Genomic DNA, 18,783 nt, shown 5'->3' on the forward strand with positions numbered 1-18,783 from the left:
TCAACAATGTGGCACGTGTGTCCATGAGAATGTAAAAATATCAAAATCTTCAAAATCTTCTGATTCAATACCTAATCAATACCCTATTGAGCTAAATCAGGTGTCCCTTGGAACACCTGAGCTAAATCAGGTGTTCCAAGGGAGGTATTTAAATAATGGCTTGGATATTTTTGATCCACAGCTGCTGAGGAATAGAAATAATCTGAAAATACACGCTGATCACTTGCCCATGGGTTCATTTCTAAAATTATGAAATTCTGCAAGTGGATGATATTGAACCTCACAAAATGCAAATATGTCTAGTCAGCAGTGTTACAGTATCCAAAGCAACCCAGACATGTAGACACTGCACAGTATTATTTTCGCATTTTGAGGCTTCAAAGACAAAGAAGAAGAAGAAGAGGGGTTTGAAAAACACAAAACCACCGTCTGGCACCTGACACTGAACTGCAGCCGTAAGGATAAATACTGACCAAAGTCAAAGAATCTGCAATTCCTGGTTAAAAAAACTGGATCTTTCACTTCCACAGCCAATAAACTCTAAACCAAATTTGCTATGAAACTTTCCTCTTCCTCTATTCAATGTGTTTTTGCACCACTACTGGTGCAAAGTGTGTCGTGAGAGATCTTGTGTGTGTAATGGTTTTTGCGTTACGAGGTGCACATCCTTGCACTAAATGTGAGATCATGTTGTGCCCGTATTATTAGTCAGTGTGTGAGCTACAAACATGCTCATCCACACAAGACAAATTCATATCACCTGTTACACTCATATTCATAAAGCAAGCAGAGGAAGCAAAATGTTTCAATGTTTAATATTACCTTAAGGTCAGACATTGCAAATACATTTTGCCACATGTGACATCTGACATTTGAGGGCACTGAACAAGAACTGCTGTGCAGGAAGTGGTAAAGAGCACTCAGTACCACTTCCACATACAGTATATGTTAACAGTCCTGCTCACACCAGTATTCAACACAAATAAAGACAAAATTAAACCCTCCCACAAAATTGTCAGTCTTGCCTTGTCCAATAAAAGCACATATGTGATCTCACAGCTCCTCCACCCTGTTCCTATGACCTTAAATACATAAATTACGTGTCCCCCACATTCTTGCTCTTACTGTAAAAGCAGCTCAGAATAGATGATCTACACTACAACACTGAGAACTGGTGGGACTAGACAGTAGATAAAAGACACACACATCAAGCATAGCGCTCATCTTGTCTCAGTCTCCGTTATCACCCACACAGAAATTGTGCACACACGCACGCACGCACGCACGCACGCATGCACGCACGCACACACACACAATGCATAATACATAATTCAGCTGAAGGGGAGGCTGACTGCAGAGCTGACTGGAGGGTTCCCTTCCCTCCCCTGGGAAATGAGTCAGAGAACGCACCACCTGACCAAACGAATGATGGTGGGGCACTGCTGCAGCTCACTGTCAGTCAGTATCACTTCCTGTCTGCTCACTCCCTCGCTCACAAACACACATGCACAGAGACACAGACAAAAAACAGTGTGAGGCTGATATAAATATCTGAGGCTGTGGGAACACTGACTTCCTCATTCACCATTCACCCAGAGTGGGGTGAAAGCAGGTCTGAGAAATCCAGATGCATGACTATAAAAACTAATAAAAAATTCATGCCAGAGCAATTTAAGAAACAAGACAAGAAACAAACAAACACAGTCTCTTTCTGACTCTGTAGATCTAATGAGGGTGAAGTATAAATGAGTTGTGTAAACAAGCGGCTAACAGCCCAGAATTTACAAATACTTCCCCCAGAAAATTCTGATCAGACACCGAAAATAAAGTCTCATTTAAGTTAACATTATTCTTATTTGGAAAATGTTAACATTTATTGAATTAACTAATAAGGTATTTTGTCTTTTGTCACTTTCCTCCCCCGTCCTGATTGCTGTTGCTGATTGGCATCACAGCCTGTTATGTCAGTAGATGCTCTGTAAGTCATCACATAGTTGTAGCTTTATAGTCTTAAGATTTGTCATGAATACCAGTAGACACATCTTATCGATTTTCCCCAGTGCTCACGTGTTCTCGCTCTAACTGTAGTTTCTAGATGACACCCCCACAAAAACACACTTGCTGTCAGCAGACAGCACAGCTTAGTGGTAGAGCCACAATTACATATACCGATACAACTATTGCTCATCTCTTGAGGTCAGGAAAAACAGTACCATCATCTGCTCTACAGTGAATTCCCTTATGTTGCTTTCCCAAACTGGAACTCCAATCTGCTTAACTCAACTAAACTCGAGATTCTGTTCAGGTAGAAACTGTTGCCTGAAACTGAGAAACCGCAAGATGACAGCTCCCCTTTGACGCGTCTAAAAAACGGTACTGTGTCTTTAACACCGCAGGACGGCCTGCTTCTTTTTATTTTTTACTGCAATGATCAGATATTTCCTCTTTTGCTGTTGTCCCTTTGTTACTCTGCAGTTCTGGTAATCTTGATGGGGATTTAGAGCCACTCAAGTGATGGGAAATGTTGAGCGTGGTAGTATAGAAACCACTTGATAGTTCGGAACTAAACAAAAGTGTTTGTTGGCATCTGTATGGAAGCAGAAGCAGTTATAATGTCAAAACTAATTCTGGGCTCAATTGTCCTGCCCTCTTGAACAGACACAGTCCGTTAGAGTGAATGACTGTGAACTGAAAACATAATCTGGCAAAGCTTCAGGTGGAAACTCTATGGTTGATGAGGAATGTTAATAAGGGTCGGCAGATCCTGACTCCAGCTCTGTACTTAACCCTTGTGTGGTGTTCGTATTTTTGTTATTCAGCCAGTGTCCCTGTGTCTGGTGGACTCTCTGCATTTTTGGGTTTTCAAATCAACACAAACAATTTTATGTTAAAAAATTTGGGATGATGTTTACTTCATCCCAATTACAAGCCGTTCGTTTAATTTTTCTTTTGATAAAAAATGAAAATGGGTCCCACAGACCCAAACACCAAGAGTTTGACATTTTAGGAACTATGGGCAATGTGACGACTGGATACAGAGGGAAACAGCTAGCCAGGCTCTGTCCAAAAATTAAATAAAGAAAAGGAAAACACCAACAAGTACCTCTGAAGATTGCTAATTAACACGTTAGACATCATTTGTTTAATCTGTTCAAAAGCCAAGATGGGGAGGTTATGTACTGGACTATCTCGTGGCAATGACCATTCACTTCCTGGGCCTCCACTAGTTGCCTGGCAACTGCTCACAGGCAAGAAAAACACATCACCACCCTTAAAATGATAAAACACAATTTTAAGACATAGATTTTTCTACACATTAAACAAACAATATGTAACATGTTATTTGGTGAGCTCAACCCAAATTTGGTTTAATTTGACAGTGCCAGGCTAGCTGTTTCCCCCCGTTTCCAGTCTTTGTGCTAAGCTAGGCTAAGTGGTATCAAGTTTCTCATCTAACTTTCTGCCATTAACGTATTTCCCAAAATGTCAAACTATTACCCTTTGACCATTGATATTGAGCTTGATCGCTATCTCATCATGCACTTTATTTTCCTCATTACAGTCCATATCCTTCAATCTGTATTGTGTTGTTCCATATTACAGTACATCTCTTGAAGCTGAAAAGTTCTGATGGGAAGATCAATGACAAAAACACCAGCCAGACAGAAGCCCAACACACACAGACAAGATTGTTTCCATGTGGGTGTCGTCCTAGCTGACAATGAGCAATTGAACCCTGTCACACAATTAACAAACAAACAAACTCAGGCCAACTTCAACAAAATCCACCATGTTTACTTCCTCTGATATAAAAACAGCAGTCTAACCTGTTCTACAACTATGGACTCCATTTCACATGTAATCTGATAGTGAATGTTGGATGCACAGCCTGATAATAAATGTGTTTAGTCTTTATGATGATCACCTCTGAGATTATTTTGAAGCTTTTATTTTTAATGTCAAACAACCTCTGAGCTAATTAGAAAAATGATGAGAGGATGTTCTACAATAAAGGTCTACATTTTTTTCTGAGAGTTAAGTTAAAACTTGCCTCACATGCAGGTATCCTGAGAGAGAGAGCGTTCATTGACTGACTGTGAGAATACTGTCACACCATGGGCTGATTAGATGACATAAATGTATCTCACTGTGTGTGCTTTGTGTTGTGCTCGGTGGCTAACGTGGCTTGGCTGCAGCGATGACCGAGGCACGGTGGATTAGTTGGCACTGGAGCAGAGAGAGAGAGAGAGAGAGAGAGAGAGAGAGAGAGAAAGAGGAGGGGGAACAGCACTCCACCAGCTCTAAATATAGACAGACTCCATAACCCACTGACACCACTGTGCAGAGAGCTGGAATAGCAGAGGCTACTGAGAAAGAGAGAGTGCAGCTGGTTACAAAAGCATTACTGTGCATACGCACACACATATGCACATACACACACCCAAACACTCACACACTTATTCTCTCCATCTCAGTCTCTCAGAGAAAGAGAATGAGATCGAAAGAACAAAAGGATGGAGCACGGATTGCTGGAGGCAGATGGAGTGGTAGTAATACTACTAACAATACTGCTACTATGTCTTTTGATGGGGTGAGAGTATTTTGTTTAACAAATGAATGATTCCGAGGGAACCGCTGAGCTAAAACTTTAATGTACTCTATAAATTTAAAATACAATTCAGGAATTAAAGCAAAAACATACAGGTAAATAACACAAAGTGGCAGTGGATGGGGAAGACCTAACGGTTAATATTAATATTGCAATATTGCTTTAAATGTATAGCCCAGGCACAATACTAGCAATAAAGTCAAACCAAAGCTGTAAAAAGTGACACACAATGTGTCAAATGTGTCTTTTTTTTTTTTTGACTTACATGGTTGTGTACAGACACAAACACCTGAACAAGCTTCTATTCTTAGAGTCAGTGACACTTGATTTTATATTTATTTTTACTGATGTTATTTGTTCCAGTGTTTTCTGGGAATCAATCTGAGAGAATAAATGCTTCTAATGCGTAAAAGGAGTCGTCATCCTGAATGTATAAGAACCCATTTTGTTACAAAACCCACCTCTTTGTTGCTGACGCTTGCAAAGCAATGCTACACAGAGCATTTATATGGACGCAGAACACATATTTTGCAAACGTTCAAATTTCATTAGTGGGAGGTGGAACTATGTCTGCAAATAATCCACATCTGCTGACTCATAATTGGACACCCACAACTGGCACCTGTTTGTGAAGGAACAGGCTCTCATGTGGAGCCTGCAGCGTTGAACGAACCAGCGAAAGCTCCACTACAGATGTGCTAGCTTGCCATATCTTCCTGCCCTGAAATAGCACGACAGCAGCAGGAGACTCAGCCTGCCAGACACCTAATTGGCCTGCAGGAGAGATGGAAACATCTAACTGCCCGCTATTGTTTCTCACTCCCTTTGTTCTGCTCTCCTCTGCATTTCCGCGTTTGACTGCCAATAAGGAAAAAAGAAAAACTCAGTTTTCTTATGATATAAAAGATAAAACATGAGAACAACACAATACAGGAAATGTACAGGGCAGAACATAAATCATAACCTGAACACCAAACCTTGTTGACTCACATAAATTTCAACGCGCTGAAAATATTTCCTCTTAAAATAGTGATGTCAGACTGTATAGAGACAGAACAGTGTTGAGTGCTGGTTTGGAAGCAGTGAAAGGTCTTATGTATCAATAAGCCCTCTTCTATATGCACTGGCTGTGTCCCATTTAAGGGGCCAACTCCTTCGAAGTACATATTTTTGGACCGGAAATGCCATGACTGGACAAAAAACCTGTCTGATTCAACAGCCTACTCCAAGGACTGTGGTCTTGTTCTTCTCTAATTGAGATAACAGCTGGCGTCCTTCACTCAGGGTGACTCTAAGGTGAACCCTCTGTGCACTGTCTGATTGGTGGAGGTGCACGTTCTACCTACAAAACCTTCAGTCCTCTAAAGGTCATGTCTCCAGTCAGTCAAGTAGGTTTCAAAAACAAAGTCAGTTCTCTTAACAAACATCTAAGGAGTCGAGATGAGGCTGAGTGCTTAAATTTGCATGATTATTTGCATGATTATTTTGGATAAACAGGGTCATTTGCTCAGTTGTTTCCATCTCCTTTGCACTACAGCCTATGGCACTGTTTGGTGTCCAGCTCTCTGTCCTGTAGTAACCTAAATAACTCACCCCAGAGACACACACATGCAGAAACATGTGCGCACACATACAGGTTTTTAACTCTATCCATGTTGCCCTCTACAAAGATTGTTGCTTCAGCTGGTGTGACAGAGGAGCAGCGGGGCAGCTTCATCCCCATCAGCAACAACAGTGACCTTTACCAGCATGTGAACTCAAAGACCTCAGAGTTTAATTTGTGAAATGAAGAGCACATCACGCCATGAAAATTGCGTTATCTTCCTCGTCCCTGCAGCAGAAGTTCTGTAGCATTTACAGCTCTGGCATTTAGCTGATGAGTCTTATAAATGAAGTGTGCAAGGCAGGACAAGTTCTCTAACTACCGATACATTTAAAGAAAAAGATATATAGAGATATATTTATATCTCTCTCTCGCTATGATGTGTTTGGAACACTAACAGACCTGAATCCATCACTGTACTTTAGACTGAAAAAATAAAGCAGTAGTAAAGGTTTATTGTAAGTAAAATACTATAAAATTTGACTTGGGGCTTCAATAAACTAATTAACTTTTAGCTCAGCAGTCTTAAAGTTCCATACTTAGGCTACATGATAACTGAACAAGCTCCATCCAATGATGGAGATCATGAATGCGGCAGAAGTAAGTGGACCTTCAGTTAAGTTTCTTTTGAGTTAAGTCAAACTGGAAAACTGCAATTGAAAAGACAACCAACTGATACATTTAGATGATCACTGTGAATGTTAATGTTTAGTTTTTGCCACTAAGCAAAATTTTAATAGCTTCGCTTCCCACTTGTCATATTTCAGAAATCTTCATAGACTGCCGAAGCCCTCACTCAAAGAACTGGTCAAAATACATCAGAGAATTCCTCTTTTGAACGACGGTTTAGTTTATAAACTGCTTTTTTGTGGATAATTTCCTAGGATCTCACTTAAGATATTGAGTCACACCATCTGTCGTCTGTCTGTCATGTTTTGAAACGTACTGGAGAGACGGGATCAGTATCGGCTAACGTCGAAACCTAAACTTAAGGGAGCAGACAACAAGCAGCCTAATTTATCTAACCAGACAAAATCAGGTCTGAGTGAAAATATAGGCAATGTGGATAAATGAAAATGTATTAAATTTGATTCAGCATCAGTCCACGTCTAGAGGGAACATCAGCAGACATACACTCGGCGGGAAAGCCTGGCAGATGTGAGCAGTCAAACACTGCACTGGGGGAAGATAACACGCACTGTATCATATCTGTTACAAAACCTTTAGTGTACATACTGTGCATGAACAGCTGGGTTAACAAAATAAACATCTGAACTTTTTGTACTGCATGTACCCCAGCTGTGAAACGAGCTGCAGTAACGTTCCTTATTGACCATTATGTTTTACGTCCTGGATACATATTTGAAATACAAAATGCATCAGAACAAACAACTGAAATCTTTACAGGTTTAAATATCCACTCAAAAGTCTAAATGTGCTCAAATTAGCTCAAGAGGGTTACGTTTGAGGATATTTTCTGTCAGCTCATACACATACTGAGGCGTAAAACATCGACCAAATTATTTAATTTTCCTATGAAGTTGGACTTGCAGATAAAATACAAGGAGCAAAGATAAATTTCCAGTTGTATCCACTCACATAAAATGGTAAATGTGTTCCATCCAGAAGTGGTAGTATTTTGATCAGGGAAGGGAATCTGACTGACTTTACACACATTACATTAACATCCCCACAAATGGCTCATTTAAAGTGCCTCGGAATAGTCACTTCCCTCAGGAGTTGTGAAAGGTTGGAGTAACACACCCCCACCAATATTTGAGGGAGACCCAAGGCAACTACGCTTTTTTCAGACCATTAAATGACAATATGAGTAAAACGTGCCAAAATATTGAATGATGAAACTCTACTGGACCCAGCTCCTCCCCTATGCTTTTACATCCCCTGTACATGAGGACACATGAGGACACTTCCTCATCTTCTCTCAGTTTCCACTTAGCAAAGATTTTGGTGCAGTGTGAGTACTGCAAGCCATGCAGGCACCAGGGCTTGTGAATGGGCCAGCTAGACTTCCTGTGACCTCTGAGGCTTAAAGTGGAGGAAATGCAACCCTCAAGTCCCGCCCCATCAGCCCATCCGAGGGCCGTCACTAATGATTAGAGTTCAGCATGGGGAGATTACAGCCTATTAGCACAGAGACAGATGACCAGTAGTAACCTCACTACCACATTCTATATAAAGACATCGTGCTTGGCTTTCTTTTATTCTTTAAATGCTTTCTTTTCTGTTTTGCAGCTTCACTCACATCACGGCATAGCACCTTTGTTTCTTTCCTTGCTTTTCTATTTTTAACCATCAATACTTAATCACCCCTGCACAGCACCTGCTCTAACTCACTCTCTTTTAACCGCTCATCCTTAATCTCTCTCTGTCCCACTCCTCTACTTAGACCACCCTCCAGGGGTCAAAACCACAACTTCTTCCTGTCACTGTCACTGCGGGATACACTGGGCAGACACCTTAACATCCTGTGCACATGAAACAGCCATTCCTCCTGCTGCACTGAGATTGCAACATAACAGGTAATTACAGTCATCATTCATAAAATTAAACCAGACCATGACACAAGTTGCAGAGGAAAGAAGTACAAGAGATGAGTTGAGCAGGAAAGACCACTATATTTAAGATAAAAAAACAAAAGCAGAACTCTAGTAATATAAAAAGAGCCATACAGAGCAAGCAAAAGCTACAAGAATGCAAATCAGGCAACTGTAACTGCACTGCACAAGGGTTAAAGCAGCTGTGGTCTCAGCAGCAGCACTTACAAAGGCGTCGAAGGCAGCCGGTGGGTGAGATGTGATCTTTGTCTGTGTATATGTGTCTGTGTGTGGTGTGTCAAGGGGCCTCAGGCAGATATCACATCGCCCTGTGCAAACTAGTGATTACCTTCCCATTGCCACTGGCCAGATTAAGCTGAGGCAAGCAAGAGGAAGGCAGCGAGGTGCGTTCTGGCCTAGTTTGAGCCTTGCTGGCCTCCGTATCACACCACCCTCAGCTCGACAGACGCTGCGCTCTCTCACCACACCCACCCACCCCTCCCTCCACCACTCTCTCTCTTTCTCTCTGTGACTCCCTCCCCCTACCTAAACACGCAGCGCTCATCTTCACCTTCACTAAATGATACAGACACTCATGCACGCTGGCATAATGACACACAATATGCATACGCCCGTAGGCACACGTATGTAAATAAACACTGCTTACACTGTTGATATTTGCACATTTAAACAAATTACACACACCAACTCTAAAAGAGGCTGCTCCCAGTTTGATTTGACTATCAAAGCGGGAGGGAAGGCAGGTTCCACAAGGCAATTTCTATTTTAGATTATTTCATGGGTGGACAAAGGACAGACATTTACATTTTATATCACAAATATTTAACTTTTTTTGTGCAATACTGAAAAATTCAATTTGAAAAGGAAAAACACTTTTGTTAAATAAACACTATGCACATGCATCCCATCATGGGTCCTGTCCTTTCTTTCATCACTAGGCTTGTGTAAAAAAAAAAAAAAAGTAAAACCCATCAAGATTGGAGATTTCCATCCAAAAGGAGCAGGCTTATTAAACCAAACAAGGACAACAATGTGCATTACTCGCAGGATCAATCTATAAGAGAACTACTTGAGTACGTGAGAGACAGACAGACCTGGGTCAGCACTTTAGGCTGAGCCATTACTGCCCAGCATCTCACAATATGAGGAGGATGTAGTGATGCTGAAACAGCAAAAAGCCACTCAGAGGAAAAGCAGCAATGTGGATCTGCAAGCCCCCAGGCTACCTAATATCATTGATTACATGGTGAGTGAGATTTTATGTAAAGTAGATTTTAAAATCACCACTCTGACATGTGAGTTCTACCTAAATACAACCCCATTTGCATCCCGACTTCCAGACTGACATGACATTCACTTCACAGTGGGAAAGTCTTAACACTCAACATTTATTGAATACGAAAAGGATATTAGTTGTTTTTTGGCAAAGCATTGGGCAGAGCCACCACCATTCTTTTAATTAAATATTGAGGAAGGGAAAAGAATAGGTTTACACGCTGTGTAGGGCTGCACTAGATGGTAATTAAAATGAATTATTTATACTGAGGAACAGCAGGGTGTTGGGATGTGATGCCGGGTTAAAGGTGTCACGAAACTCCCCAGGGGGCCCTTTCCCACTTCACTGCAGTGTGTATTTACTGGCCAAACAATTTGGTCTGTTTCAAACTATTTTTTGGCCTCAGTCCTGATTGGCTGTGTCGGTTATTAAACATGCAACGCCTGCAACCCGGTAACAAGAAACTTTAATATTAATGCACCAACCAAAACCCCAACTGTTACTGGTTGTTTGTCACTTAGCAACCATGTGGTGCCAGCTGCTGCTGAAGACCTATACTCAACAAACAGTTAAACCAAGGGCTATTTGTCATTCAAATTTAGCCTTGCATGTTATCTACGACCACGATCCATAAAAAAAACTGAACATTTACAATGGTTCTTTTGTGACATGTTGCATAAAAGCAATAACCATCCAATATTGTGCCTTACAACGCCTGCAATCTGGTCTTTGACTTTAATTACTGTAATACACAGCCTGAAATGGATCAGTTACGAAGCCCCTAAAACCGCTCAGTAACCCGGGGTGGGGGTGGTGTCGCTTACGGCAGAGCATGCCGTGCTCTCTAGTTTGCCGGTAGGCCGCAGGATTTCAGCACCCCTCTCCCCTGGACAGCTCCGTCCAATCAGCTGCTGCTATTGGAAGCGCGTCATCCTTCCTCATCCTCCCCTCCCTCCATCACCGTGGCATGGCGGAGGACATCATAGACAAAATGCTTAGTTTTAGAGCCGGCTTCTTGGCAAACTGATGAGTTCCGTTTTGAATAAAAGCACTCAGGGTGCATGATTGTGCAGCTTCTTTTCGGTAGACACACGTGATGTAAGATAGAGAGACAGGCTGTCGTGAGATGTGCGCTACTAAGGGTTTTATATGACGTGTGTCCGGTTCCTACGCACAATGTCACACGACCTTAGCATCAGGCTGGCCTCAAATGGACACGTTTTCATCTGGTTCGGCTTACAGTGCAAACAGCCCTCCCTTTAATGGTTGGATTTTCAGCGTAAAACACATTGTCCGAGAGGAAACGCTCAGTCACTGATCTGCAGAATGACTCACGTGCATTCAGCCGCATGGCAGCCAGTCTCCCCACCTGATCAGAGGCAAAAGCCCAACCTGGAAGCGTCCCCATCGACGCTGCCCCAATAACCCATGAGTTCTGAAATAGGGCTAGAATTTCAAGCACTGTTGTGGCCGAAGCTACAGCCCGCTAAGGCCCTGATGTTACACGCCTGCATCGAGGCTGAGCTCGGTAGCTACACGTGTAGTCCGAGAAAAATTAAACATGTCACCGGCGTCATTACGGTAAAGGCAAAGAGCCAACTGCAGCAAAAACGTACACATTAAATACTCGACGAAAACGGTTCTGTAGAAAAAAACGGAAATACCACAGCCCCCGATAAATGAAAAAGCCGGCAATGAATGAAACACAATGCCGTCCCCTCCTCCTCCTCCTCCTCTCCACACACACACACTCTTTGCGAGACAGGTGCATCGCCTTTAGCCCCGGCCCAGCGATGCTAAATCCTGAAAATGAATGAAAAATGCGAAGAGATTTTCACAACTCACCTAAAATAATCCAGAGCGACCCAGAGACCAAAACGAATGCGAGCATGTCTTTCTCATTGAGTCAGCTGTCCCGGTGCAGGAGCGGCTCAGAACTGCAGCATCGACTGCAGCAAGTCGCCGACAATCTGGGAGATTAAGGAGAGGGGGGGGGGGGGGGGGCGACAATATATCTGAGACAGAACACAGTGGGAGAGCCGAGCAGAGGATGTCCAGCAGGTTTTACTGTGCCTGAAAAAACGGAATGTGTTGACTGAAGAAACAGACCCCGACGGCCTATTGAAGCATCCTTCCCCCTGGTGGATTGTCCACCTTCACCTAGTTGGCTGCTGCGCAATGGCAGACACCCCTGCTGAAATTAAAGGGCTTATAGGTCGTATGAGAGATGCGCGCGACGCCAAGGTTACTGAGGATGAAATGTCTTTTCTGGATGCTAACCTACAGACCTAGTCTTCTTTTAACTGTCACATTCATGGTAAGATAATCATGAAATTCACGAAATGCATGATGTAATTTGGCCATTGAAAATCGTATTTTTATACATAACATTTGTAAATAAGCAGCCAAAACTAAGATGCTAGTAATTTAAGCATGTCTGTGGGTATTTTATTTTATTTATTTATTTATTTTAAATATTGATTTATTTCAAGAGGACCTCTGGTACATCACAGCATGCAGCCAACACAGCAGCTGAGCACAGCTTTGACACAGAGCAACTTTGCGTCACGGTCACGTGGTACGATAAGACACTCCCAGTGAACGAAAGTAACCTTGAGAAAGGCTGACAAAGTGACGGTGGGGGTGAGAGAGTGACAACACGGATGAGAGGGGGAGAGAGAGAGAGAGAGAGAGGGGGGGGGGGGGGGGTCAAGAAATCTAAATGAAGTTTAAAATGACCGTATGTTTCGGTCATTCGTGCAGCTGTGTGGCTCACTGGCATCTCTGTGCTCACATTTAAAGTGATTATATTTTCCATCCTTTTATCTCAAGCACCCTACGACTGATGTGAGAGTGCAGCACAAATGATTATGGTCTGAACTGGCTGCGCTGAATTTTATTTGACTCTTCTGTCTGTGAAATTAACTAAACAAAATTTCTTTCAGTAACTATAATATAAAACAACAACAACAACAACAACATTTTGTGCCATGTTTAATGCCTCATGTCCAAAACATGCAGATTGGGCTGAATATTTCATATTAAATGCATGACCACGAGGCATGTCTACCTAATATTTGTCCATAATAATTAAAGCTCCCTAAAATGTCTCCAGTGCTGGTCAACATGCTTACTGTCTTACTGTGCTGCTGTCATGTGACTGACCTTAAATGGGTCACTTGCCAGGATGTTTAATCTGTCACTTGCAGCAGTGCCTCCCTCCAACTTTCCACTCTTCTTCTTTGTCCTCTCTGATTCAGCTGCAGAGAAAAGAGACAGGACAAGAGGCAAAGAGTGATCCTGTGTACTGAGATGAATGGTCAAGCTGTTCATTGATGGTGGAGGAAAAGAGAACATGCAAACAGATATACAAGCAGGGGGAATTACAAACTGGGAATGTCTTTTAATCTCAGTGTAGCTTGTAAAACTTAACCAACTGACCTGTGATCTGCCAGAAGGACACCAGGAGAGTGAATGTGAGGTGTTTTAGCTGGGGAACCAAAAAGCACTGAGATTGATTACTTAGTTGATTTATTTTGCAATGTGATCAAAGTGCACACGAGAAAAACATCAGCTGAGCAAAAAAAAATAAAAAAACCTGCTCAGTATGACATTACTTCAGATGTGGGAGGTTGGGGTAAAGGTCAGGGGGACCTTTTCCTCAGACAGGATGATAAAGGTAATACATTGCGGATTCATTGTGTTTTAGGGTCAAAGTGTCACTTTCTTAGATAAATCATGGCTTAGTCCCTGTATATTAAAAATTTGGATTTTAATGGGCTAGTAAAATAAATATTGTAAAACTGATTTCCTGTTGTGTTGAGTGGACTAATAATCTGCAAGAACTATCTATGTAAAGACCAGTTGAAGACAAGGGATTAAGATAAAAGGATCATAGTTGGAGTGACTATCAAATGAATGGAAACTAATAAACTGCCTTTTTATATGCAAGTCTTTCTGTCTGCCTCTGGTTTCTTTATCTTTCCATATGATTGAGAGGTTTGCTCAGCACTAAAGATAAGACACCATGCTTAAACACCACAGAGTATGACAGCACTTTGACCCAGTTTCCCTCTTGCTGGAAGGGTAACATAACATCTTTACTGCTATCCTCTTAATCATTAACCATGTTTTAACATCAATTCAACTACCTTGATCCTCCTAATGTACCAATCAAATGTGACACTTTTGCACAATGCAACTTCAGTCTAATTTAAGACTGCTTGGTGCACTACATTTATCTGGCAGCTTTAGTTGCTAGTTCCTTTTCAGATTAAGATTTTACATGAAAAAAAGCAAACGATAAGCTTATTAAACACATTACAATGATAAGATTAAATCAATTGTTCCCGACCTTTTTAGCTCAGGACGCCCTTCAAAAAGGTGTCCTGTTGTGGCCTCTTGTCACTGTTTCAGAGGTTCAGAGGTGAGTCAATAGCAGATCCACCAAGTAGTGAATTCCCATCTTCGATGGTTTCAATGAAACTGTTTGAAGCCCAAAGACATGAACACTGTGACTCAACATTTCACAAAATGAAATTTTAGTTTTTGTAACTTTGGTACTTTAAGGAGGATTTTAAATGCAGAACTTTTACTTAAGATGGACTAAATTTACTTCCTTCAAGCACCACTGCTTATTACTTGCTACTGTTTACTCTTGTAGGTCAAAAAAAAAAAAAAAACTTATAATGAGCTTACAAAGGATGGTGCATTGTGTAATTACATTTTGGCTCTCACAGGCAATACATTTGTTTGGCTGACAGGAGTACTTAAAACCACAAACAGAAAACGTTGCACCCTCAGGCCAGTTTGGGTAAAACCTGAGGAGATTACACAATTCATGTCTCCGAGGGCTGAAGTCTGCGTCTTTCAAGTAATGCTGAAGTGTTTACGTAAGTCAGTAAATTTGAAGCATGTTGCTGAACTTGTTGTAGAAGATTTACTTTTAGCACTGTCACCTCATTTGCTTGTCTTCCCTTCTTAGATAGATTTATTTACTGTCATTTTTATGCTCCAAATAAAATCGAAATGATGTTTCACACATGCCATCGGTCGAAAACCAAAAGCCAAAACCGAAATAAATTTCCCCTAAAAAGGGTACTAGGTGTGATCTTTATACCTTCCCACTGCCCCAGCTCCCCACCCTACGTAAGGTTGCAGTGCAATTGCAGGCTAACTAACGAGGGCTTTGACTTGATCCAGTGTCAGTGAGCTGTCAAAGCAGATGGTCCAGGGGGAGATTGGATGCTCAAGCAGCTTGCCTCATGCCAAAGCCTCAAATTACTGTCTTATCCTTGCAGGTGGCCTAAATAATTAGAACTGCCATTACTGTAAACAAAGAGGGTGGAAAAATTGTAAAAAAAAATTTTTTGATTTGCAGTTTAGCAAGGACAGTGCAAAGCAAACCATGGTGTTAGACTAATGTGCATCCCAGATTAGGTGAGGTAGTAAATAGAACTTAGAAATGGTGAGTAGGGTGGTTGTCTGTCACTGTGTAGTTACAGAGGATAGGGATAGATAGATTACTGAATAGACCTAATGGTCATAGGCTCAAGGGCCCAAGGGGTCAGGGGGACCGTGGACCAAAGCCTCTGTATTAAGTGACTGTTTGCAGTTCTTGTCAGAAAGTCAATCAAATGACTAAATGAGACACAAAATGAGTATAAAAAGAAATGCAGAACTACAAATGGCACTAATGAGTATGACTATGAGAAAGTGACTACTAAGAGACACCAAATGACTTTGACTCTTTCATTCTGTGGGTTTTGTTCCTATGTGGGAGGATTTTTAAATGTGTGTGCCCAGTTGCCCATGTTCTCATGACGCATCTGTGGGAATAGTTAGCCTACAGATTTAACCTATTTAAAATGAGAATGTAGAAACTGAAAATACAACTCTCAGGATGTTGTTGCAGACACAAATAAATGAATTAAAAGGTCAAATGTATTTTAAATCAATGACATGCTAGACCTGCATAGCTCTAAACCTTCCATTATACAGTGATTTTCAGTGTTTGTGGCACAGTTTCCCCAAATATGTGAAAACAACTTTTTGACATGACTGAGTTTTATAGAACATTTGTTTAAGTCATAACATGAAAGTGAAGTTAATAATATAACTTAAATGACAAAATCTTCTTTGGAGGCTGGATGCTGGATGAAGAGTGATGCCCAACCTGTCTCTTCAGATTTCCCCATAGGTGTTCGACTGGGTTCAAATCAGGAGACATACTTGGCCACTGAATCACTTTCACCCTGTTCTTCTTCAGAAATGCAACCGTGGCCTTAGATGTGTGTTTTGGATCATTATCATGTTGGAGAAGTGAACGACAACCAAGGGCACGGAGTGATGGTAGCATCTACTCTTTCAATGTAGAGCAGTACATCTGTGAATTCATGATACCATCAATGAAATGCAGCTCCCCAACACCAGCAGCACCGATGCAGCCCCACATAAGGGCACTGCCACCACCATGTTTCATTGTGGGCAGTTTTCTTTGTACTCCTCCCCTTTGCGATGCCATACAGTTTTGAAGCAATCAGTTCCAAAAACATCTTATCCTGGTCTTATCACTCCAGAGTATAGAGTCGCAGTAATCTTCATCTTTGTCAGCATGGGCCCTAGCAAATTCTAGGCGGGTTTTTTTGTGCAGGGGCTTTAGGAGAGGCTTCCTTCATGGACGACAGCCATGCATGCCATTCCTCTGCAGTGTACTCGGTATTGTGTCACGGGAAACATTCACCCCAGTTTGGCTTTCTACTTCTTTAGCTAACTGCAGTGAACTTGCATGGCGATTTTCTTCAACCCTTCTCATCAGAAGACGACCCAGTTGAGCTGTAACTTCAGTGGACGGCCTGGACGTCTCTGTGAGATGGTTGCAGTTCCATCTTTGTTAAATTTTTGCATCACTTTTGCTACAGTATTCTGACTTTTAAGTAAAGCTTTGCTGATCTTCTTGTAGCCTTCACCTTTCTTGTGTAAAGAAATTATTTTCTTTCTCAGGTCTTGTGACATTTCTCTTCCAGGTGGTGCCATTGAAATCGAAAGGGGTTTTCTTTGTTAAGTAATGCCCTTTTATAGTCAACTGTCTGCTGGTCACCTGTGTAATGAATAATTAGAAATGGGCTTGAATGAATTTGTTAGCAAAATGACTTCTTTGTGTGTGCAAATTAACAAATCCTGTTTGCAATCAATGGCCTGCATTTGTGGGAGTATTTTGTAGTATAGGATCCCATTGAAAATGTTGATTCTGAAAGGAAACTAAAGGGGTTCTGACAAATCTGTTGGGGTGTACTCATTTATGCTGAGCACTATATATATATATGTGTGTGTGATACTGTTGATGTGAAATCACACTATAACAGTCTAAACTAATAACAGCTCCTAACAGTTACACCTGTTTGTCCTATAATTCACGTTTTTCCTCTCACGCTGTTGTCATCCATCAGCAGGGAGTCTGTCTGAGAGCTGAGACAGTTCGGAAAATTGGGATGATTTCCCCCCCCAACAAATCCAAACTTCATTGGGAAATCCCACCGACCTACTGCCGGTGAAAACTCCGCTGGAAAACTCCCTTCTATTCCCTTCCAGGCGCGCGCGTTGCATGAGCCTCACATCACGCGAGCGCGCCAACACACCACGCGGGAAGCCCCTTAGATGGACAGCACCGGCAGCCCCGACAGCTCGGGAGTGGAGTTTCCCAGATTCCCACGACGAAAGCGAGGCATGCGCGTGCTCCGGTGTCGTTATAGGACACGACCTCCTGGATTTATTAGGTGTTGTAAATTTACAGCGGTGCGGGAAAAACACCAGAATTCAAAATGTACAATATATAAAGAAATCTTTGAATGCAGATCACGCCCTGTCGTTTTCATTCACTCTCTTGCAGTTCTGCGCTGTATTTGTGCGTATTTCATGAGCCGTTGGTGAGTTATTGCCACAGACATGAAGGATGATGGGTGTAAAAAAAAAAGCTCTGCATTCTGTCACACTGAGCCCACACGGCTGCTGATTCCGCGGAGTTTACGACTACCACTCCTTTTCCCGTTGAGCAATTATTGCTTCAGTGCTTCATACTGCATGGCTTAAATTCAACCAGTCTGCAAGAAAGCCTGTGCCACACTTCCCCTAGTGGTCCACAGAAATTACTACATCATTTCTCGTAAATGCCTGACTTCTTCGCTGGGTTGCTGTTTATACTAAAGGGCTGGTCCCCTGCACATGTTTGTCATTACGTTCTTTGTTTTGTTTTTTTTTTTTAATCTGGATGACGAATACGCTACAGTCGAGTGTGTGTAGGGGAATTATGCTCTTCAAGTTTATTAGTTTATATGCATATTGCTATTATGGTAAGGTACACTTTGCACAATGTGCAAACCACAGATTGATATTACATATTCTATCACTACTAGCAAAAACAAAAACTGTTCACATTAGTACAGTTGCAGGCTAATGGTGGTCTGGGTATGTTACAACATACAACAATAAAACCATCGCCTGTCATGCTTCAGTGTTTCATTTTGCTTTGTGTAAACATCACGGTAAAACAACATCTGCACCCTGTGAGGTTACCTGCAAAAACTGAATGGTTTGCAATAAGCAGTCCAGCTGCTGAGCGTGCAGAACTGCCACATGCACAAAGAAAAAAAACAAACAAACAAAACACGACTGTCGACTGTCAGGTCATTCAAGTATGGGGTCGGTTTAGCCTACGTGCAAC

At 41.8% G+C, this 18,783-nt stretch overlaps 1 protein-coding gene across 5 annotated transcripts in view; it reads right to left on the minus strand.

Moving 5' to 3' along the window:
• Positions 1-13,554, minus strand: part of acsl6 (acyl-CoA synthetase long chain family member 6) — a 34,472-nt gene extending 20,918 nt beyond the window's left edge. Inside the window, exons 1-3 of one of the 5 annotated variants that reach the window (XM_041051090.1) lie at positions 13,506-13,554; positions 13,230-13,324; positions 11,910-12,034 (exon numbers count right to left, since the gene is read on the minus strand). In XM_041051090.1, the coding sequence (XP_040907024.1) occupies positions 11,910-11,955 (46 nt within the window). In that variant the 5' untranslated portion in view covers positions 11,956-12,034; positions 13,230-13,324; positions 13,506-13,554. Of the gene's footprint in view, positions 1-7,811; positions 7,828-8,995; positions 9,012-11,909; positions 12,239-13,229; positions 13,325-13,505 lie in introns of those variants that run through there. The other 4 variants (XM_041051092.1, XM_041051091.1, XM_041051094.1 and 1 more) reach the window with 4 other exon arrangements.
• Between the last annotated feature and the right edge of the window lie 5,229 nt (positions 13,555-18,783).

Source organism: Toxotes jaculatrix, chromosome 12 (assembly GCF_017976425.1).
Source record: "Toxotes jaculatrix isolate fToxJac2 chromosome 12, fToxJac2.pri, whole genome shotgun sequence".
NCBI lineage: Eukaryota > Metazoa > Chordata > Actinopteri > Toxotidae > Toxotes > Toxotes jaculatrix.